This window comes from Papio anubis, chromosome 15 (assembly GCF_008728515.1).
Source record: "Papio anubis isolate 15944 chromosome 15, Panubis1.0, whole genome shotgun sequence".
In the NCBI taxonomy this organism is placed as follows: domain Eukaryota; kingdom Metazoa; phylum Chordata; class Mammalia; order Primates; family Cercopithecidae; genus Papio; species Papio anubis.
The window spans coordinates 11,960,432-11,983,399 of record NC_044990.1 but is presented as its reverse complement, the minus strand read 5'-3'; the positions used below and the strand labels follow the sequence as shown (position 1 = coordinate 11,983,399).

The window sequence follows — 22,968 nt, the reverse complement described above, 5'->3', positions numbered from 1 at the left end:
TTCTCTGTGAACCCCAGGTATATCTCGTGCCAGTACACAATGGACATGCTGGGAGGAGTGGGGACAGGTTTCAGACCGCTGAAGGCATGCTCAGGCTTTTCCAGGAACTTGGATTTGCTAATCAGGGCCAGACTGTGGTCAGCCCTGGGATGTGACGTCACGCCTCTGGCATGGGAATGTAGGCGAATCCAGCATCCATAGCCCCCTAGGACCACAAAGCCTGGGGCCAGCCAGGATCCCCACAGAAGGTCACACCTCAGCCCTTCTAGAACAGCCAGCTCCGAGTTTGTTTTTATCATGCGCTCCTGCCAGTAGCAAATATCTGAATGTGTATTTATGTTTAGTAATATAAATATACTGGATATACCATAATGTACTATGCACATTATAAAGCACCCCCGATCAGTATTTTTAATGGGTAAGAGAAAAGATAAACACACATGGGAGTGCTCATAATTTCTTCTCGCACCTCAAGAGACTGTCAGGAGCACACCTCCCCACCCCTGGACAGTGCAGACACCTAGTGTGGAGGCCCCCTGTACCAGAACATGGCATTTTAAGAAAGACAACAGTGTCGACAGAGGCAAGCTCACGACAATGTCTTTCGCAGTGAGAGGACTAAACTGATCACTAAATAAACACAGCCACGGATGGGAGCAGCAAAAGACAGCACCTCTCACTCATTTGGTGTGGTTTTCCACTTAGTTCACCTCATAGTGTTGGAACCAATTCCCTGGTAAGCCTGCATAACCGGCAACCACCACCATGAGGACCACCCTCAAGGATGATGGGACTGAGAAGGGCCAGACATCCCCCATAACCTTAGGCAGCCTGGTTTTTCTTCTCCAAGCACAGCCTCAATTTCCATAAACCCCAAGATTATGGAACAGGTGACGCTGGCTCTCCACATGAAGTCAATAGCAGGCACCCTGCAAAGCAAGCCTGGGAGATTTGTAGGAAAAAGGAAGAGGTACAGGCTTCCCTTCGAGAAGCTTGACCCTCTAGGAATGAGGTCAGAGGTCCCAGCAGCTGAACACCACTCCTGGTGAATCGTGCAGCACTGCCATCGTGGCCTGGCTGGCAGGGGTGGAGAAAGGCAAGGCAAGGCTACTGTTCCCTAACCCAGTGGTTTTCAAACCATGTCCCACGGAGCCCTGGGCATCCTGAAAGGGGCTTCCCAAACTGTTTGTCAGGGAGGATGGGCAAGAGGGATGCCAGGTTGACAGAGTCCTAATCACCAACTTCACCCAGAAGCCCTCTGAAAGCAGGTGAGTGGGTTGATTGCTCAGAATACAGAAAGCCAGGATGGTGGTGCCCCTTTCTAAATCCTGCTTGGCCATTGAGACTGCGGGATCCAGAGTTCAGTTGCAAGGGTTGGGACTCAGCTCTGCCTCCCATGAGCTGCAAGGCCTCAGCAATTACTGACTTCTTTGTGCCTTTCCTGCTGTTCTGGTTGTTGGTGGTGGTGATGACTCTGGGTGTACGTTCGCACCAGGGAGGTGGAGCTTACACAATGCCTCCCAGCTGGCTCTTTCTGTGTCTGCTCCTCCAATGACCTGGCATCCACTTTTCCTCAGATGTCTCCAAAGAGCAGCGGCTGCAGGCCGTGCAGGCTGCCATCCTGCTACTGGCCGACGAGAACAGGGAGGTCCTGCAGACGCTCTTGTGTTTCCTGAATGACGTCGTCAACTTGGTGGAAGAGAATCAGATGACGCCCATGAACCTGGCAGTGTGTCTGGCCCCCTCCCTCTTTCATCTTAATTTATTGAAGAAAGAAAGCTCTCCACGGTGGGTTTTTTCCTCAGTAACAACAGTAATCCCAAAGCAGGCATTCCCACAGTTTATAAGACTGGATGGATGGATGGATGGATGGATGGATGGATGGATGGATGGATAGATATGAATGGATATATTGATAGAGAGACAGATTATAGATAGGTAGGTAGATAGATCGACGATAGATTGATAGATTAGATAATAGATGACAGCTAAATAGATAGATGATAAATAGATGATAGATGATAAAGAGAGGATTGATAGGTACATAATAGAGAGAGATAGATAATAGATTACAGATAGATAAAACATGTCTCCATGCTACATTTCAACTTCAGGATTTGTCAACACTCTTTTCATAATCAGAAAATCTTGTGAGGCACCCTAATTCACGGGGCTCAGATCCATAGAATTATTGAGCTAGCATTGAAGAATGCCAGTTGTGATGCAGAAAGCTTGAGTTTTGTGTTGTCTGTGTGAGTGAGGAGAAAAATATACACACAGTAGTATTTTACAATCTTTAGAAGGCTATATTTAAGACCAAAGCACAGGAGCTTGCAGTTAAGGGGCTTCAAACTTTGGAAAAATAGATTAATTTCATCCCCCGCTGTTCTTCCTGCCCTTTTAGTTTTCCAAGATGTTTCCTTGTGAACTGTCAGACTGTTAGCCTGATTCAGAATATCTAAGATATGTGATCATTGTTTTTATTTGGAAACACAAAAGCCTGGGATCTGGATAGCATCTGGGTATAAACAGAAAACAAAAGGGATGAGTTTGGTATTGTGGCAAGCTATTTGGTGTGGGATCTGCTTAGCACACTCACATTCAATTACAGAGTCATACAGAAGAAATACGCCACCGGGAAGCCAGATCAAAAGGACCTCAACGAGAATCTGGCAGCAGCTCAGGGGCTCGCGCACATGATCATGGAATGCGACAGACTTTTTGAGGTGAGCAAAAGGCTCGAACCTCCACCTCCCTAGTCGCTCTTGGAACTAGATAAGACGCTTGGGATTGTTGCTACATTTATGGTTTCTATCTGTTTGTTCCTGATTTTACAATGACAATCGTATATGCTCTAGCTCTGGTGTTTGCTTCCAAGAAAGCTGAGGAGCTAGCTATACAATTGAGGCTTTGATCAGGAACTCATACCCATGGTAAGAAGACCTGATGGTTTTCATGCAAACAGTTGCATCACCTGCCATTGTCAGGTTCAAGGCCAGTCAGCCAATTATGTTCTATTTGATTTTACCTTGGGACTTGATTAGGTTAAACATCTGTGTGAGTGTGTGTGTAATACTGAGGGATCTTTGTTGCTAAGAACCAATGACAGCTTATGAATACAGCCACAGATATGTAAAAGAAGTAAGTGAACCAGACTTGTGGCATACTTTTGTGATAGAATTGGCATTTGTCAATGGGAAAAGTGTGCTAAAAAAGTAAAGCTATTCCCAAGTCCTGTTTCATGTTTCCCTTCACAAGTCTATCTGTTTTAAGTCTTATTCACGGTGGGTAAAGCTGTCTGAGCCCACATTTTGCCGAACTGAATAAAAAGACATTAAAGGTAAAATAAAAGGGAATTGGAAAGAATAAAGGGGAAGTCATTGCAATGTTTTGAATAATAAATACAGCCTCAGAAACATATTTGTATTTCCTGACTTTAGGAAGGCCCCTCCCGTCCTTGGCAGTGATCTTAGGAAAACATCTCCGGCCGTGTGGCCCTCGGCCCGTGGCTCAGAGCCGGGTTGTGGGTGAAATGGCTTTGCTTTCTGAGTCTCAGCGTTTCTTTGGCTCAGTGTGTTGCCCTTTCGTGCATCCGTTGGTCTAGGTTCCACACGAGTTGGTGGCCCAGTCTCGTAACTCGTATGTGGAGGCTGAGCTCCACGTGCCCACCCTGGAAGAACTGGGGACGCAGCTGGAGGAGAGCGGGGCAACTTCCCACACTTACCTGAATCATCTCATCCAGGGCCTCCAGAAAGAAGCCAAGGAGAAGTTCAAGGGATGGGTCACGTGCTCCAGCACAGACAATACAGATCTTGCTTTCAAAAAGGTAATCTCAGAGGATGGAAAAAGATCACCCCCAGAAAGCCACAGCTAACGATCAGACATGTGTTTTTGCATTGAAAACAGCTGCTGTGTCCACAGGGCTTGGCACACACATGGACAGTCGAGGCACATGAACCATTCAAAGACTCAGTCCAGAGATCTGTTGCGTATAATCAGAGAGTAAACCGTGGAGCCAGACAGCTGGATCCCGGTCCTGGCTCTACCCCTTAGCTGTGTGATGTTGGGCAAGTCACACACCTCTCTGTGCCTCCGTTTTCTCGTCTGTAAAATGGGCATTGTAAGAGGACCACTGTCAGAGGAAGGCTGATTTCAAAACCAAATGGCTTAGAATAGTGCCTGGCACACAGTAACCACCGGGTGTGCTGGTGATGATTATTTTTATCATCATTATTATTCTTTTAAGCTTAAGGACTAAAATGTGAAACCTGAGGTATGTAGCATCTCTCTCAATTTACAGAATCAGTGATGGTTTTTGAACACCCAGCAAAGTATGACAGAAAAACTAAAAGCCCAAACAAAAAATGTTGGACCCATTTCCCGGACAGCCTCTTCAGCTTCTGACGTTGTCTTTCCCAAGGTGGGCGACGGGAACCCCCTGAAGCTGTGGAAGGCTTCTGTGGAGGTGGAAGCGCCCCCTTCGGTGGTCCTGAACCGCGTGCTGAGAGAGCGCCACCTGTGGGACGAGGACTTTGTGCAGTGGAAGGTTGTGGAGACTCTAGACAGGCAAACAGAGATCTACCAGTACGTGCTGAACAGCATGGCCCCCCATCCTTCCAGAGACTTCGTGGTTCTCAGGTGAGCCTGACTCTAGGGTTTATGATGTTCTGTTCCAAAGGCAGGACACGAGCTGTAGATGTGAGCACTTCCTGGTGGCTCCCACCAAAGTCCAGCCTCCATGGGGAACACTAAGCCGGCTCTTGTTTCCCTCAGTGACATCTGAGTTTTCTGTGTTGATGCCTGACTTCCTGTGTCTTTTCACCCAGCCTACAGCTCTGCCTGGGCTCTCTGATTGCCCCTCTCCTCGTGGAGCACACAGTTTATTAGACCATAAATATGATTCATTTCCTCAGAGCAGACGGCCCAGAAAAGCTGCTGTTTGTCCAGTTGCACTTTCTGCCAAATTATGCAAATGGATCTGACTGGCTTTTCTTCTGATTTTGTTTTTCTCCCCTGGGAAAGTGTGTAACTCTCACGGCTGGGGTAGGCATGACTTCAGAACCCATCTTTTTAACTTCAGATGCTCATAGCTAGTTGCCATGCTCAGAAACCTTGGCACTGCCCTGGAGGTCCAGAAAAGGCTTGCTGATTCTGTGTCTGCCAAGGAAATGTTGCTTCTGATTGAGGTAAGGGTTGAGTTCCAGACCCCTGCTCTCGGCGTTTGGAAGGGGATGCTCAACCAATCATAGAAAGTTTGCACAGTAGAGATGCAGCATTGCATCAGCCAGAACAGAAATCGAGGGTACTAAAGAACCTGAATAAAAGGTAATTAGATCAATATATCCTTTTTTATTGAAAATCTTGGCAAACTCTGTCTCATGTCACAGATCAGCAATGTAAAAAGAACCTATTGTGAAACTCCCAAATGTATATTTAAAACACTTGATGAAACCAGTTTTGATGGCAAACTAAAGGTTACTTTTCACATGAGCTCTTTATGACTTTGGAATTGGCCCTTGGAACCTTGACTTTTAAAGGTCAGTTTTCCCCAAATAATACATGGATTTATCTCTGCTTCCTTGGGATCCTGGTGGAGAATGCTGGCAGTTTATAAGGGTGGCATAGTACCAAAGTTAATAGGGCATGAGTCATCTGGTGGAATTCAACTTCATGCTTTCACTCCACAAGGGGAAAGCTGAATAGCTGTTTCAGGATGGCTGCCACAGGAATGGGGCCATGCCATAGCGTGCCTCCTCCCTCCCTCCAGAGGAGGCTGAGGGCCTGAGTCTGTGTGTGGAACCTCCCTCCTTCCATCCATCCAGCAACCCCACCAGCCTGCTATTTATCAGTGCTTCGTTCCGTCACGACCACGTGCCAGGCACTGTGATAGGCTCTGGGTATGCCAGGTGAATGCAGAAAGCCACTCTCCTGCTCTCTTGGGGTTTGTAGTTCACTGGGGAAAGGCCATAAAAAATAAGAAAGGGAGATGGGCTGACTTATCCTGGGAGGTATGAGATAGGGAGATAGTAAGGGATGGAATTTTAATTAGAATGGTCAGGGCGGGGTCTCGCTGCACTGATTTTTATCCAAGACTGGAAGAAGTGGAGTGGACCGTGAGGCCCTGAAGGAGAAGAGATGCAGTCCTCCACGGGCTAACAATGAACCAGATCTGGTTCCTAACAACAGGAATTCCTTATGTGTAGGATACAAGGAGGTGGAAAGTGACAAGTGTGGTGAGGAGGCACAGGGCTGAGATGCCTCCTGTCTTCAGAGCATCTTCCAGTCTAGTCTAGCACGTATGAGGCTGGTCACCTTTCAGGATTGCCGCATTTGTCTCTCACGTCACACCCGTTGCTAGCTCCTTGGGAGCTTCCGCTGAGAGATACTGGAGATTCTCCCATTTATTCTGACAAACCTTTACAACTTTCAGTCGTCACGATTTATCACATCGTCGTTCGTGAAAAGAGTAGTCACAGCATGGAAGTCGCTGAGCGTTTGTGTGGGGCTTGGTTATTCCCAAGTTCTTGTCAAGCACATATCACCATTTCTCTTCCTGGTGTAGGAGGACAGGCTGAAATCATGGAAGAGATAGCTTAGTAAGGGAACAGAATTTGTGGAGTAAATCATGGGAATTCTAATAATACAATCTATTATTATAGATCCCTGGGGCAGAAAGGTAAGTTAGAGGTGGTTACACAGATGTTCGCATAGCTCCTGACTCCCATTCACAACCTTTTTTCAAGGGGTAGCCACCTCTGCTTGAATAGCTCCAGGAACAGGGAACTCACTGCCTCCCAGGGCAGCCCATTTCATTTCTGAACAGTGCACATTGTTAGACAGTGCTTCTCTCCTGCACAGAAATGTGCCTTTCTATCTCTGCCTTCTGGAGTCAAATCAACCATATTCACTTCTTCTCCCACTCAAGAGCCACTCAAGTATATGAAGACAATAAGCAGGCCCACATATGTTTCCTTTCCTTCAAGCTAAGCGCACCAGTTCACTTCTCCCTGAGCATCCCCTCCTCCAGGAAGCCTTCTCCATATTCCTCCCGCAGCCCCCTCCGTGTGATCCCAGAGCCCTCCATGCATAACCTTATCAGTGCATTTACCTCGGTGCTTTTAGAATTCTGTTTAGAGTGTCCGTTTTTCTTCCTGGACTGTGTCTATCTTTATGTGCTTGGTGTCTTCTCAGAGCCTGGCATATCTAGGTGCTTAATTGATGTCTGCTGAATGAATCGAATAGGTGAGTTCTAATTCCTAAACTGTAAAACCACCGCTTCGAGAATGGGCAGGAGCCTCCACGGCCAAGCAGAGCTGGCAGTTCCAAATGCAGATCTGAAAGCTGCAAGACCGTTTCTGGCCTCAAAGTCCCAGACTGAGATCCTTGCTTTGAAATTCTCTGTATAAACTTTACACAAGCTTATGAAAGCCATTAGCTTAATCTAAGTCACTAGCATTGGAGTCTAAGCCCAGGTTGTTGGCAGGAAAATATAAACACAAACCTTAGCTCAGGTTCTTCTTCCTCCCTCCATCATGACTCTGATGTGTGGATTGTTTTGCTACAGGACCTGGAAGACTGATTTGCCCAAAGGAATGTGTACCCTGGTGTCACTCTCTGTGGAGCACGAGGAAGCCCAGCTCCTGGGTGGCGTGCGAGCAGTGGTGATGGACTCGCAGTACTTGATAGAACCGTGTGGCTCTGGCAAGTCGAGACTGACTCACATCTGCAGGATAGACCTGAAGTAAGTGCTGACTCCCCTCATGGCAGGCTCAGATCTTGGGAGTCTCAGCTTGTACAGCACATCCAGCAGGGATGTCACCTTGATTTCTTATTTCACGGTATTTGTTTCCTCATTGCCATTAGCGTGCTTTCCTAGGTGGCTACATATGCCTCCCCTCTGTCTTCCCCCCTTTCCTGAAATTCTGCACCTCTTTGCCTTTTTTTATTTTCTGTTTTATGCCCACTTATATTTCTGTCTTTCTCCCATGAAACACACACCAGCAACAGAGCCTGACACATAGTAGGTACTCAGTAAATCAGAGCTCCCTTCTCTTGTGTTTCGTTTTGAGACAAGTTCTCGCTGCGTTGCCCAGGCTGGAGTACAGTGGCACCATCAGGGCTCACTGCAACCTCCACCTCCCGGGCTCACGTGATCCTCCCTCTTCAGCCTCCCCAGTAGCTGGGACTACAGCTGCCCACCACCACACTCAGCTAATTTTTATATGTTTTTGTAGAGACAGGGCCTCGCCATGTTGGCCAGGCTGGTCTCAAACTCCCAACCTCAGGTGATTTGTCCACCTCAGCCTCCCAAAGTGCTGGGACTACAGACATGAGCCACCGTGCCCGACCGTGTATTTCTTTTATGCCTGCCCGCTTTTGCTGCTCCCTCTGGTAGTTCTTTGAGAAGAAAATAAATCCAACCCCTTCAAGGCATTCATGGTGCTAAACCCAGTTCTTGGTCTGGGGAGACAAAACGGAGTTTTCACAGTAAATTCTGGATTTCATCTGAATCTTTTCATTTTACCCTGAGGTGTTGGTATCATTTGAAAGCATGTGATGAGTACTGAAATGAGAGCATGAACACTTAGCAGCCAGGACGTTTTCAAGGCCCCTGATGGCAGAATGAGGTCCTGAGCCCCTTGACGCAGCAGCCCGAACTGTGTGCAGGTGCACTGGTCATCGGGGCCCAAGGGCAGCCCTGTCCACCATGACTAATTGCTGTGATTTGAAAAAAACACCTTTCCCCCTTCTTTTCTGATTTCTTTCCCCACAGAGGTCACTCCCCAGAATGGTACAGCAAAGGCTTTGGACATCTGTGTGCGGCAGAAGTTGCCAGGATTAGAAACTCTTTCCAGCCCCTCATTGCTGAGGGCCCAGAAACTAAAATCTGAGTTTTCCCCAGTGTGACATCAAACTCAGGGAAGAGGAAACTAAAGTAACACGTATGGCAGAGAGTGTGCACGTGAGAAAGCGAGAGAAAGAGGAACTGACGGACGTGGTTAATGCCTAAAAATGGAAACGTTAAGAAGTTGGAATGTTGGAGATGCAAGAATTTCCAAGAACTTTCTTAGCCTTCCTGGAGATGGCTACATCCCTACTAATATAATTTTAAAATGAGAACATTTATATTACTTAAAATTAAATGGATTATTCCTTGTGCATTGCCTAATTTGCTATTTAAAGGCTTCTAAGAAGCATATATACTTAACTGTAAATAAATGTATGTATAGCATATGTACATATGTGTGTATATCTCCATCTTTACTGTATATATGTAAAATACCAATTTTATATAGAATTGTGTGTTTTGAAAAGGACGGTGTCTGACTCAGTGAGTCCCTTCCTCACATAGTTCTTTCCAAGTGGCTCTGGGCCCCATCTCTCCACTGTCCTGTAAGCTGTGCAGAACCTGCTGCTAACACCAAGGTGTGAACATGCCCTGATGCCTAACCAAAGATTAGTTAACCAAAGGAAAATAACGTTAAAGGAGACTTATGTGTCGTATTGTTTCTGTTATTCAAAAACTGAGAGTGGAGTTCTGGGATAAAGCAGGGAAAGAATAATTACTCCTCCTTAAAGCAAAGCGGAGGGTGAGAAGTCATTACCAAATTTAAGGCTAGATGAGGAGTTGCCACTGGGCCCAGTAAGATGGAATTTCCATGAGATATGGACCACTGGAGTCAGTGCAAGTGACTGAAACAGAAGCTATACCTCTCACTCCCATGCCCACCGCTATAGACCCCAAGTCGAGATGAATACCATAGCCTTTACTTATTCACAGCCAAAGGGAGCCCCTGTGTTGTCTCAAGTTTTTATAAATACATTTCATAATGTTGTTAAATGTCATTCTATTTGACCAGTGGCCTATTTGGTCACAGTTAATTGGTGTTTCCTTATTGCACTGAATTCAACTTCAGACACCACACAAAGGGAGATGGTGACCATTCCGTTCAAACCCTAGATCATAACAGCTTCAGGGAATTCGTATTTTGCTATGTGTAGGATACTCTTAAAATGTAATTCATTAACCTTTTACAATCTGAAAGACAGGGTTTTTAACTAACGTAAGACCAAAACTATGTTCTTTGATTAGTTTTAGAAAATATGGTCGGGTTTATTAATTCTTCTGTGTTTCTTCACTAGCCAATCCAACCTACCTATGCATTTGACCCAACCTTATTTATTATTGTACAGACTAAGCAAATTGACTCCCTTTAGCCAACTGCTAATGGATCGAATGTGCTTTTTATTGTAATTCAACAGCAATGGAAAGATAACTTATTGTGTGTTTGATTTCAGGGAGAGAGATTTTCTTTAGTCATTCATAATAGAGATTGATATGATTTAGCAATGGTGTTGGAGAAAAAAAGAAAAGCAAATGAGTGTTTTCAGGTTTTTTTGTATTATATGCATTTATATAATGTTTCTGTTATCAGCAATGTGCAATTATTTTATTGAGAGGAATAAAAAAGCTTTCTATGAGTTTGGTATGGTGCAAGGAAAATCATACAGTTTGAATTATGACCTAGAAATGTTTCATTCCTATGTCTACCTAAGAAGGTAGCAGCAAATCCATAATTTTCCTTTTGGGCAATGCTTTGTGAGCAAAACAAAGTCCCTTCTGCCATAACATCTTTAATTTAACCATATATGCCAGATTACTTTATGTGCATCAGCAAGATCGCTACTGAAGTTTAGTCCAGCTAAACACTGGTCCTGCTCCTGAGATGGGATCCTACGTGTTTGCAAAACATGATAGGCACACGAGGGTGAGTGGCTTTGTATCGCCCAGAGGGGTGCTTGTCCAGATTTCACACACACATGAATTACCTGGGGATCTTGTGAAACTGCAGACTCTGCTCCAAGTAATCTGGGCTGGGCCTGAGATTCTGCATTTCTCAGGAGTCTCAGGGATGCGTATGCTGCTGGCCTAAAATCACACTCAGAAACGAGGACCTAGAAGATCCCTAAAACAGAATAAAAACAAATGTGATTGTATTTCTGACTCTCCCTCTCTTCGAATTATCTTTTTTGTTTTTGTGCACATAGTAATCATATCACCGCTACATAACAACACGGTGCATCTTTTTTGAAAAAGGAAAAGGGAAAAAAAGGAGAAAAAACGATGCATCAAGCTTGTTTGTCAAATACCACAGTATTTTATTCATTGTTATCTTGCCAATGGAAATAAAGTACGCTATTGCATTTAAATATTATATTTATACCTCATGTATATTTTTACCTCAATTGTTGGTATCAATCATCAATTGTAAATAAATAATTGCCAAGGCAAATAAATTTATATATATTAAATATTTCCTATTTTCTATAAAATAGATGTTGATTTTCATGCTTCATCTTTACATGGAAAACTTGCTTCATGAGGGAGATTTCTCCCAAGATAGCCTGCCATGACCTTGACTCCTTGGTACCGTCTAGTCAACACTGTCTTCAAATACAAGGAAGTTGTTGTCAACAGACATTCATTATCAGGCTGGGTGCCTTAACCTGGGTCTAAGGGATTAAAGTGATGAGTGGGGATTTTTTTTCTTAAATTTAATTGTCCTTAAATCTGGAAGTTATAAAAACACATTCATAATATTTTTATCAAAGGTTTAGTAAACTCTTTAGCTACATTTTATTTTTGTTAAGTGAACGAGAAATCCAGATTTGATGAAATGACTTACAGCTGCACTACTAGACCATGAAAAGTAGCCACAAACGACTCTGAATCTCTTCCCTTCTACCCTTGAAATCTGAGCTTCACTTCTAAGTATCAGCAGAGAGAGCCCTTAAGAAAGCAGAGGCTCTCAAACATTCTCAGGCACAGGCTTCCAAAGCCACAGAAGCCCAGGAGACCGTATGCCCCTACAAAAGTTGTCCCAACTCTGCTCTCTCCTTATCTCATGTACTTTCCCCTGTCACTTGCAAGTTTCGCTTTCACAGTAGGCAAAAGGGGAATTCAATGGCGCTCTTTCTCTTCTACATGAAAGAAAAGAATGTGATGGCCATTCTAGCAGCCCCAGGCTACAGATGTCCTGAGAATATGGATCATATGAATTCAAAGGTGATTCCTGCCAATTACCCTGATCTCATCACTATATATGTATCAAAACATGCAATGACTATGTACCCCACAAATATGTACAATTATTATTTGTCAACTAAAAAAAATTTGAAAAGGAAAAAATTTTTTTACATTATTCCAAACACTCTTCATGAAATTCTTAGACATAAAACTGTTCCACCTGTGTCTTTTGATATTTGGTTACAGAAAAACTGGCCATATGGTTCCTTCTCAGGAAGATAAATGTAAAGGCATAAAACAGACCCCAACCAAATGGAGTGTCACATTCTGACACAAAGGCAAAATCAATGTGTGCTGACTGCACAAGGAGTGAATAAACACCTGACCTTGCAACACTGGAATGCTGCAAAGTCATGAAGTTTGAACAACTGATGAAGTACAATTTTTGACATTCCATAGGCAGACTATATCCTTTGTAGGTTTTCTTAAAGACAGTGTTTACTTTCATTCTAATAATCCCACTCATCAGCCTCCTAGATGTCACCTAGCTTATATCTTTCTGATGCACAGCTGAGGCTCAAAATTCCCAGTAATATTGTATCCTCGCAGAAAACTTGCTTGCATAAGACTTTTATTCACTCAGCACACATTTATTCAACAGTGAATAGGAGTGGAACACAAGTAGGCAGAGGTGTTAATACAAAGAAGACATAATGCGGAGCAGAAACTGTGATATACAGTCAATTTTCATTGTTTGTGGTAGTTCCTTTCTATAAAGTTGTTAACACTGAATTAGTGAATACTGAACCATTGCTCCTAGGAGAAATACACGGTTAGGTTCCTGTGAGCCTCAGGTCACAACATTTTCATCAACCCATCACTACATAACCTTGTTTTATTGTGTTTCTGTTTAAGACACCTAATTTAATATATATTTCTTACAAGTTAGTCATCTGTACTATTTCTTTATAATAAAACCTTAGCAGAGAAGGTTTTAACATTTCCCCAGTGCTGGGTAACATAACTGTAAATTTATTGGGCTTTCAACCTCTCAACAGTGCTCTTTTTACTACACTTTAAAAATCAGTTGTCATTTTACGAATCCATAAATTTAGCTGTTTTTCCATCTTTTCCATAGCTTCTTCAAGAACTACAAATGTCACTTCAGCATTTTCCAGAACAGCCTCATGTACATACTAGTATATGTACTTCCTTTTCTGGATGTACTATATTGTTGATTTATTAACATTGAACTCACACCAATAGCCCTATAACCCAAGCATGAATGAAGCTCATCTAACACACATATTTTCTCCATCAGGCATACCCCCAGTTTTCTTGTACTTAGGAACATTAGACAGCACTTTACTGCAACATCTGGGGGCCATTTGAAAGTGAAATTACCACCCAAAAGCACAAAAATTTGAAAAAAAAAAAAAGGCAATTAATAGACTATACAAAGGGCATGTTTATAGTATAGGAGCCGAAACAAGAAGGGAGTGAGCACACTGACCTTAGTTGGGAATGTGCATCACATCAGTGACTCCCATTTGTCATACTCTGAAAATGTCCAAAAATCACCATGAAATCACTGCAAGTATTGATCCGAGGGTTACAAATAAATGTTAGTGAGTAGATGAATTCACAAATATAGAATCGACAAATGATGAGAAGGGTCTATACATACAACACCCAGTGGCAGGTTTCTGTGAATTCTACAAGAGCCCAGGGGAGTCAAAGGACAGGATGTCTCACCTGAGCTGGAAGAGCTTGAACTTTATCTGTTGAGCAAACTAGAGCCAAGAGGCAGAGAAGTGAACTCTCACTGGTTTTGCTGAAAGAGATTTAAAACGGACTTGGAGTCCATTAAAACAGACTTGGAGTATTAACAGTAAAACAGACTTGGACTTAAGACAGACTTGGAGCATTACTAGGCATGGGAGCAGGTTTGTAAAGTTACACCCGTCTTTGCCAGTGTTCTTCACCCCTTTTGTTTCCACATTAGATGTTAGAGGTGTCTCATCACCTGCCCTTCCTGAGCTGAAACTAATCCATGATAACTTGCCTTTCTTTTCATTTTATAACCCACTCCTTTCCTCTATTTAATGTAGAATATTTAGGAAAACTTGGCATTCATCTGATTAACCTCAGACAAGATACTTTTAAACCCAAAATAACACCTTTGATGCCACACATGACCCAGAGAGAACCAGATCAGTCTAGGTGTTACACGATCCTAAGATGCCAAGAGCTGATAAGACAAGATTACTGGTAAGATCCCCATGGACAAACCCCAAATCAGCAGGAAAGGTTGGGTTGCCAGGCTCATACCTCCCTCTCTTGTTATCATGCCCATTGCTTGTCACAGGAGGTAGGCTTATCCCACTGCTGAGCGAGTGCTAAGCCTGAACCACTCCTCACTGCCAGAGGAAGTCTTTAATCTGCATGAGCTAAGTTTGAGCTGTCAGTTTGCCTCTGCCCAAACTCCAGCATGGCTAAGACATGGAACTAAAATCCTTCCCATAGGCCAGACTAGTCTGTCCTTTCCTGGCTAGCGTGGGCCCCTGAAGGTGCAAAGGAGATGCTTTGGGTTGGTAACCTAAATTGACTAGTGGTTTTGTTGAGGATGGACTGGCATGATAAAGGGCAGAGTGATCCATGAATCTAGTTAAAAGACTGTTGTAACAGTCTAGGTGAAAAATGCTTGTGGGCAAAGAAGTGGATAGTTTTTAAAACGTATTTCAGAGCTATAATAGAACTAATAAGATCTATATACTAGCTTGTTTTGAAAGGGTGGGGAAAAGGAATGATCTCAAAATGACTCTGGATCTTCTAGCTTGGAAAAACTTTGTGGTAAATTATTTAACTGATATAGGGACAAAGAAGAGGAGAAGCAGATTCAGTTGGGCAGCAGGGCAGGGAGAGAGCTAGGTTAGAAAGGATGGCCAAATGAGCTCTGATCACACAATGCTTGTGGTGACTATGAACCGTCCAGGTGGAGATGCCCAGCAGCATCTGGGCATATAGGTCTGTGATGGTTAATTTTGTGTCAACTTTAGTAGATCATAGGGTGCCCAGATTATACATGGTTTCTGGGTATATCTGTGAGGGTGTTTCCAGATGAGATTAGCATTTGAATAGACAGAGTCAGTAAAGTAGAGTTGATCCTTGAACAGCACAGGTTTGAACTGTATGGGTTCACTTATATGTGGATTTTTTTCAACAAGTATATTGTAAAAATTTTTGAAGATTTGTAACAATTTGAAAAAACTCACAGATAAACCATGTAGGCTAGAAATACTTAAAAAGTTAGGTATTCATGAATGCATAAAATATGTGTAGATACTAGTGTATGTTATTTTCTAACATAAAATATATACCAATACATTATTAAAGGTTAAAATTTATCAAAACATGCACACAAACACAGACTTACATGGTGTCATTCCCAGTTGAGAGAAATGTAAATATAAAGATGCAATATTAAATCACAACTGCATAAAATTAACTGTAGTACATACTGTACTACTACAATAATTTCATAGCCACCTCTTGTTGCTATTTCAGTGAGCTCAAGTGTTGCAAGTAACTGCTTAAAGTTCCATGTGATGCTCATCATCTCCATGTGAGTAGTTTGTCTCTCCAGTAAATTGCATATCGCAATAAAAAGTAATCTCTTGCAGTTCTTAAGTGTTTTTCACTGTGCAATATTGTAACCTTGATTCACACCAGGGAACCCATAGGAAGTACCACTAGTTATGCTGGAAGTGCTTCTAAGAAGCAGAGAAAAGTCATGACATTACAAGAAAAAGTTGAATTTCTTATTATGGAGCATAAATTAAGGTCTGCAGCTGCAGTTACCCATCATTTGAAGATAAATGAATCCAGCAAAAGGACCATTGTAAAAAGAAAAGAAAAAGAAAAAGGAATTCATGAAGTTGTGGCTGCAGCTATACCAGCAGACATGAAAACCTTAGCACTTTTAGTGAAATATCTTTTAATCATGTACTGAAAATGTAGCTTTTATGTGTGTGCAGGATTGCTACAAGAAAGACATACCTAGAGGCTTTAATATAATTTGAGGAAAAGCAAAGTTATTATATGATAACTTAAAACAAAATGAAGGCAAAGGATCTAAACCTGGAGAATTTAATGACAGCAAAGGATGGTTTGATAATTTTAGAAAAAAGTTTGGCTTAGAAAATGTCATGATAACAAGATAAGCAGCTTCTGCTGACCAAGTTGCAGCAGATGAATTCCCAGATGTCATTAAGAAAATCATTGAGAAGAAAGGATATCTGCCTGAACAAGTTTTTAATGCAGATGAAAGTGCTCTATTAAGGAGAAAAATAATGCAAAGGATATTTATTAATATTATTAAGAAAGACAAATAAGCACCAGAATTTAATGCAGGAAGGGATAGGCTAATCCTATTGTTTTGGCAAATGCACTTGGGTTTATGATCAGGATTCCCCATATCTATAAAACTGCTAACTTCAAGCCTTGAAGAGAAATGATAAACATTAGCTGCCAGCATTTTGGTTGTAAACAAGGCCTAGTCAAGAAGAACCCTTTTACTGGATTGGTACCACTAATGCTTTGTCCTGAAGTCAGAAGTAACTTGCCAGTAAGGGATTGCCATGTAAAGTTCTTTTGATATTAAACAATGCCCCCAGCCACCCAGAACCACATGAGTTCAACACTGAAGGCATCAAACTTTGTCTATGTGCCCCCAAACACAATGTCTCTAATTCAGCCTCTAGATCAGGGTGTCATAAGGACCCTTAAGGCTCATTAAACCTGGTACTATATGGAAAGGATCATCAATGCTATATAAGAAAATCCCTCTAGAGAGAACATCAAGAAAATCTGGACGTATTACACCATTTAAGATGTCTTTGTTTTTCCAGAAAAAGCCATGAAATCCATCAAGCTCAAAACAATAAATTCAATAAATTCCTGTTGGAGAAAACTGTGTCCAGATGTTGTGCATGACTTCACAGGATTTATGACAGAGCCAATCAAGGAAATCACGAAAGAGATTGAGAATATTGCAAAAAAAAAAAAAAGGTTGGGGGTGAAGGGTTTCAAAATCTTGGATGAGTTCAAGAGCTAACAGACACCACCCGAGAGGAATTAACAGAAGATGACTTGATGGAGATGAATGCTTCCAAGCAGCTGATGAGGAAGGAGACATAGAAGCCGCAACAGAAAACAAATTCATACGGACAATCTAGCAGAGTTCTGCTTGTTTAAGACTGCTTTTGACTTCTTTTACAAGATGGACCCTTCTGTAAAATGGTCACTAAAACCAAAGCAAACGGTGGAAGAAGGATTGATACCATACAGAAACATTTTTAGAGACGTAAAAAAGCAAAAAAAAAAAAAAATATCAAATAGAAATTATTATGTGTTTTCATAAAGTTACACTGAGTGCGCCAGTCTCTCTTACCTCCTCTTCCACCTTCTCCCCTTCTTCCACCTCTGCCACCCCTGAGACAGCAAGACCAACCCCTCCTCCTCCTCAGTCTATTCAATGTAAAGATGGTGAGGATGAAGACCTTTATGACTATCCATTACCACTAAATGATACTAGATATATTTTCTCTTCCTTAAGATTTTCTTAACATTTTCTTTTCTCTAGCTTACTTTAAGAAAACAGTATGTAATACATATAATACAAAATAGGTGTTGATTGTCTATTTATGTTATTGGTAAAGATTCCAGTCAATGGTAAGCTGTTAGTAGTTCAGTTTTGGAGGAGTCTACATGCAAATCTTCAACTGTGCAGGGGTGTGGATGCCTCCAACTTCCACATTGTTGAAGGGCCAACTGTAAATTATGGTTAGGCAACTTGCAAACCACTGAGGGCCCTAATGAAACAAAAGCAGAGGAAGGAGAAATTTGCCCACTTTTTCTCACTCACTACTTGAGCTTGGATGTCTTATGTCATCATCTCCTGCCTCAGACTGGGATCTACATCACTGGCTTTCTTCGGGCTTCCAGACTCACACCAAATTACAACCCCAGCTTTCTTGGGTCTCCATCTTGGTGACAGCAGGTCATTGGACCTCTCCATCTCCATAATCATGTCAGCTAATTCCTCATAATAAGTCTCCACATACATCTCCTATTTGTTCTGTTTCTCTAGAGAACCCTAACTAATATAAGGTCTGAAACCCAAGGGAATGATCAGTGCCCAAGGCTGGGGGTATGTCACTTTATTCACTTAAGTGGTGCCATTCCTGACCATGTACTTAATGATCCAGTGATGCCCAGCCACTCCATCATGTCCCCAGTGACTACATTGACCTCCCTATCTGGCAGGTCATAGGTCATTGATAGCCTAACTCTGCCACTAGGCTATAGCCTTTTAAGGGCATGGATCATGCCTTAATTAACTTGGAAACTTCATCTGTTAGGACACTTTCTGCTGCATCATTCTATAAGTGTTTGTTAAAATGAACCAGTTTGTTAAACAGGACATAACAATGATAGAAGTTGCAAATGTCAGGATTTCACTCTTTTTGTGCCTGAATAGGATTCTTTGCCTATATATACAACACTTTCTTTATCTAGTCATCCACTGACAGACATTTAGGTTGATTCCATATTTTGAATATTGTGAATAGTGCTGCAATAAACATGGGGGTGCAGATGTCTCCTCAATATGCTGATTTTATTTCCTTCGGATATATACCCAAGTATTGATAGATCATATGGTAGGTATATTTTTAGTTTTTTGAGGAACCTTCATATTGTTTGCGATGGTTGCTGAACTAATTTACACCCCTACTAACAGCGTATGAGCTTTCGTCTTTCCCGGCACCCTTGACAGCATTTGTTATTTTCTTTTTGATAATAGCCATTTTCACTTGGATGAGATGATATCTCATTGTGGTTTTGATTTGCATTTCCCTGATGATGGGAAGTCAAATATCGTATGTCCTCACTCATACGTGGGAGCTCAACAGTGGATCTCATGGAGGCAGAGAGTAGAAAGGTGGTTGCCAGAGGCTGGGAAGGGTGTGGAGGGAGGGAGAGATTGGTTAATGGGTAAAAAAAACACAGTTAGATAGAATAAGTTCTAGTGTTCAATAGCACAGTAGAGTGACTGTAGTTAACAAGATTTTATAGTATATTTCAAAATAGCTGGAAGAGATTATTTGGAATGTCTCTAACACAAAGAAGTGATAAATGTTTGAGGTGATGGATATGCTTATTATCCTTATTTGATCATTACACATTGTATACAGGTTTTAAAATATCACATATAGGCCGGGCGTGGTGGCTCATGCCTGTAATCCCAGCAGTGTGAGAGGCCGAGGTGGGCAGATCACTTGAGGTCAGGAGTTCGAGATCAGCCTGGTCAATACGGTGAAACCCTGTCTCTACTAAAAATACAAAAATTAGCTGGGCATGGTGGCAGGCACCTGTAATCTCAGCTACTCGGGAGCCTGAGACAGGAGAATTGCTTGAACCCAGGAGGCAGAAGTTGCAGTGAGCCAAGATTGCACCACTGCACTCCAGGCTGGGCAACAGAGCAAGACTCCATCTCAAAAACAAAACAAAACAAAAATCACATACACCCCATAAATAGGTACAATTTTTATGCACCAATAAAAAATTGTTTTAAAATGATAGAAGTCATAGAAAGGAAGCCGTAAGCCAGGGACACTGTGAAGAGTACTCTAAAGCTAACAAAATCACTTCTGTTTTGGATTTTGACTACTTTGACCCTCTCCATTGTACAGAAGATGGAGAAATAGCTTGATATGGTTTAGATATTTGTCCATCTCCTCCAAATCTCATGTTGAAATGTAATCCCCAGGGTTGGAAGCAGGGCCTGGGGATAAGTGTTTGGCTTGGTGCCCTCCTCACAGTAACGAGTGAGCCCTCACTCTGAGTTCACATGAGATCTGGTTGTTTACAAGTGTGTGGCACCTCCCCGTCTTTCTGCCTTTCTCCCTCTCCTTGCTTCCACTCTTGCCATGTGATACACGGCTCACCCTGTACTTTCTTCCATGATTGGACACTTCCTGTGGCCCTCACCAAAAGCTGAGCAGATGTCAGCTCCATACTTCCTGTATAGCCTGAAGAGCCATGAGCCAATCTGACTCGTTTTCTTTAGAAATTACCCTGTCTCAGTTATTTCTTTATGGCAACACAAGAAGGGACTAACAAATAGCTGGTCTTCTAAAAAGTTAACTGTGATTGTTTCTGAAACTAGCACATGCTGAACACCTGTTTACAACAAACAGGAAGATTTGCTTCCTTCATGCATTCAATAAATATGTATGAAGCACTCATTATGTGCTAGATACTTATCTTAGGCATTCAGTGAATAAAAAGATGAATAAAATCAGTGAATAAAACAGACAAAATTCCCTGTCCTCATGGAGCTTATGATCTAGTGGAGAAAGCAGCCAAAAAAAAAAAAACACTAAATAAATAATTGACGAGGTAAGTTCTATAGGAAAACAAAAACAAAAGGAAAGAGATGGGCAGTGGGAGATTTGCAGTTTTGGGTAAGATGGTGAGGAAACAGAGAGATCTACAGAGATCCCATTCAAACCAACACCCTGTCAGGGGTTTCATTTCCTTCCACTCCACTCAAATTGCTAAAACTACACTGGTGGGAATTATCCATCAATCAATTTGCTGATCACCTATGTCTTGTGAAGAAAAAGAAGTTCAGCAACTTAGACACATGTGTCCTCTGAGAACCGTCCTTGCTGACAAAGGACTGCCACATCTTCCCAGGCAGTCAGAAAGCAGGGGCAGCAAGGGATGCACAGATGTGAGAACGCCACATGTCCCAGGCCACTCCATTTAATTGTTAATGCGCCTAATGATAACGGGGCAAGTCCTTGGTTGCCCTGATTTCCAGAAATTAGCATGTCCCAATGGCCACCAGATACTTCAGAGAGTTCTCAAGATGAGCATTTCTCACGTGCCCAGGAGCAGGCCCTGTGGATCAGCTTTGTTGTCCTCATCACCCACCCCATCACCACTGCCCCTGCAGCCAATGACCTTGCCATCTCCCTGCCTGCTGGCCATATCTCCCTTCTACAATCTCAACACCGACCAGGCTTTGAGAGGAGATCTGGTTCTCCCCTTGTCATCTCTCTGTGGAGCTGGTCTGAGTAGGTAGGTGTGTTAAATCACCACAGCACACCTGAGACTAGGCTGTCACTGGTAATAAGACTCAACTAACACACTAGGGTGAAGTAGAAGTGCACCATAGCTTAAATCTGCTACTAAGGCGGCCCCTCTTTAAGCCCATTCACCCAAACCTGGCCTTGGAGGCTCTTACCTATCCAGTCTGCCCTGCCATCCCTTCTATCAGCTCATCCTCCACGCTGGGAAGGAGTGAGCATCTATCTTCACCTTGAAGCAAGGGCCCCAGTGATCCCAAGCCCACCGTATTCTAAGGCGGAGTCCCCCCACGTCTTTTTAAGGTGAGAAATATAGAATGTGATGGCAGGAAAAATGTATCAATTCACCTTGGGAGAAGAGCTACTTGCATCTACTTTTCTATAGGGTGTGGCTGGACCCTCTGATTCCAGAAGATAATCACACAATGGACTTGCATTGATTCATTTCCCTAAATCCAGTTATCTCATAGGAAACGCCACCCCGTGGTTTCCTACGGGCATAGTTGGAAAGCCAGCCGCCAGCAGCCCTGCAACAGTGGGTAGTGCTTGTGGCTTCACCACCTTCCCTTTCTGGGACCTTATCCTCCCAGCAAGGTGGAGCACGTTTCTTTTTATTACCACCCTGTTCCAGAATCCGGTCTCTGTGTGTATCAGTCATCCCACCTGCGGAAACGCTGACTGATGACATTTTAATATGAATGAGTTTCAGACAGAACTATTCCACTACATATTTGCATAATTAAGCCTTTATCTCTTTATTGGGAATCAGAGGCTTTGTCTACTGTTACATGGATTTCAGGCATCAGCAGGAAGGTGGGAGCTATTTTTGGAACAATGAAGAGCCTGAAATTATAAGACCACATACAAAAGCCTAAACCTGAGAGTCGACCTGACCTTGTCTTCTAAGACGATCAGGCTGGGCAGAAGGGTTTCTGCCTGCACATGTCCCTTCTTCTCCTGGGAGGGTGGGGAGCTGCACATTTCCAGGACAGTCTGGGGAGGAGAGATTTGTCTTGAATTCAGAAGAGCTCTTCCTGGCAGCCTTGCTGACATGACCCTTCCTTCACCTTGTTCCTCTTCTCGTATTCCCTTAAAGCTGCCCAAATCCCACCTTTTCTTGTGGAAGAATCCCCAATGCCTTTGTGTTTCAGATTTCCAAGCCCATCAAGCATTTACTGAAGAAATGCCCAAGATTGTGTGTGGTATCCACTTTGAGTGAATAATGTAATGCACAGCTTTGTCAGAAACTTCCTGCCCAAGGAAGACCTCAGAGAATGCCCACATCATCTGCCAGAGGTGAGAGCCCAGGGAGAAGGGAGCAAATCTCTACACAGACACAAGTTGAAGATGTTGTATGAGGAAGCACCCAACCAGGGTGCACTGGACAAAAATATGGAACAAACTGGATTTCTGTGCTATTGCTTGGTTTTCCTTGTGGCCCTCCAATTTCTCTGTTGCTACCTCATCTACATTTTAAAATAAAAAGAAACAGGCCTAACAATCAGTCCTACAATGAGTAGTTAGAAGCCACAGATAAAGAGTCCTGTCTTCCCTGGAGATGGGCAATTCAAAATTACTTGGAGAAATACACTATCCAGTCATCTGAAATTAAACATGTTCTCTAAAGAGCAGCCACTGACAGGAAACACCATCATCCATCATTGGGCCCTGCTGGAGCCTCTGTCTGTGAGGCTGAGCCTGGGGTGGCACACAAAAGAAACACAGGCTCCAGAACCGTGTTTCTCTTCTAGAACCACATAAAACAGAACGCTCAACTCAAAA

General features: G+C 42.8%; 1 protein-coding gene across 7 annotated transcripts in view; it reads left to right on the top strand.

The window, feature by feature from the left end:
• The window catches only part of STARD13 (StAR related lipid transfer domain containing 13), a 553,194-nt gene extending 541,879 nt beyond the window's left edge, over positions 1-11,315 (top strand). For 6 of the 7 annotated variants that reach the window (XM_021929385.2, XM_021929384.2, XM_021929383.2 and 3 more), the window contains 6 exons: positions 1,578-1,788; positions 2,612-2,726; positions 3,605-3,826; positions 4,421-4,638; positions 7,565-7,741; positions 8,774-11,315. In XM_021929385.2, the coding sequence (XP_021785077.2) occupies positions 1,578-1,788; positions 2,612-2,726; positions 3,605-3,826; positions 4,421-4,638; positions 7,565-7,741; positions 8,774-8,891 (1,061 nt within the window). In that variant the 3' untranslated portion in view covers positions 8,892-11,315. The remainder of the gene's footprint in view (positions 1-1,577; positions 1,789-2,611; positions 2,727-3,604; positions 3,827-4,420; positions 4,639-7,564; positions 7,742-8,773) is intronic. The other variant, XM_021929381.2, reaches the window with a different exon arrangement.
• The last annotated feature ends 11,653 nt before the right edge of the window (positions 11,316-22,968 follow it).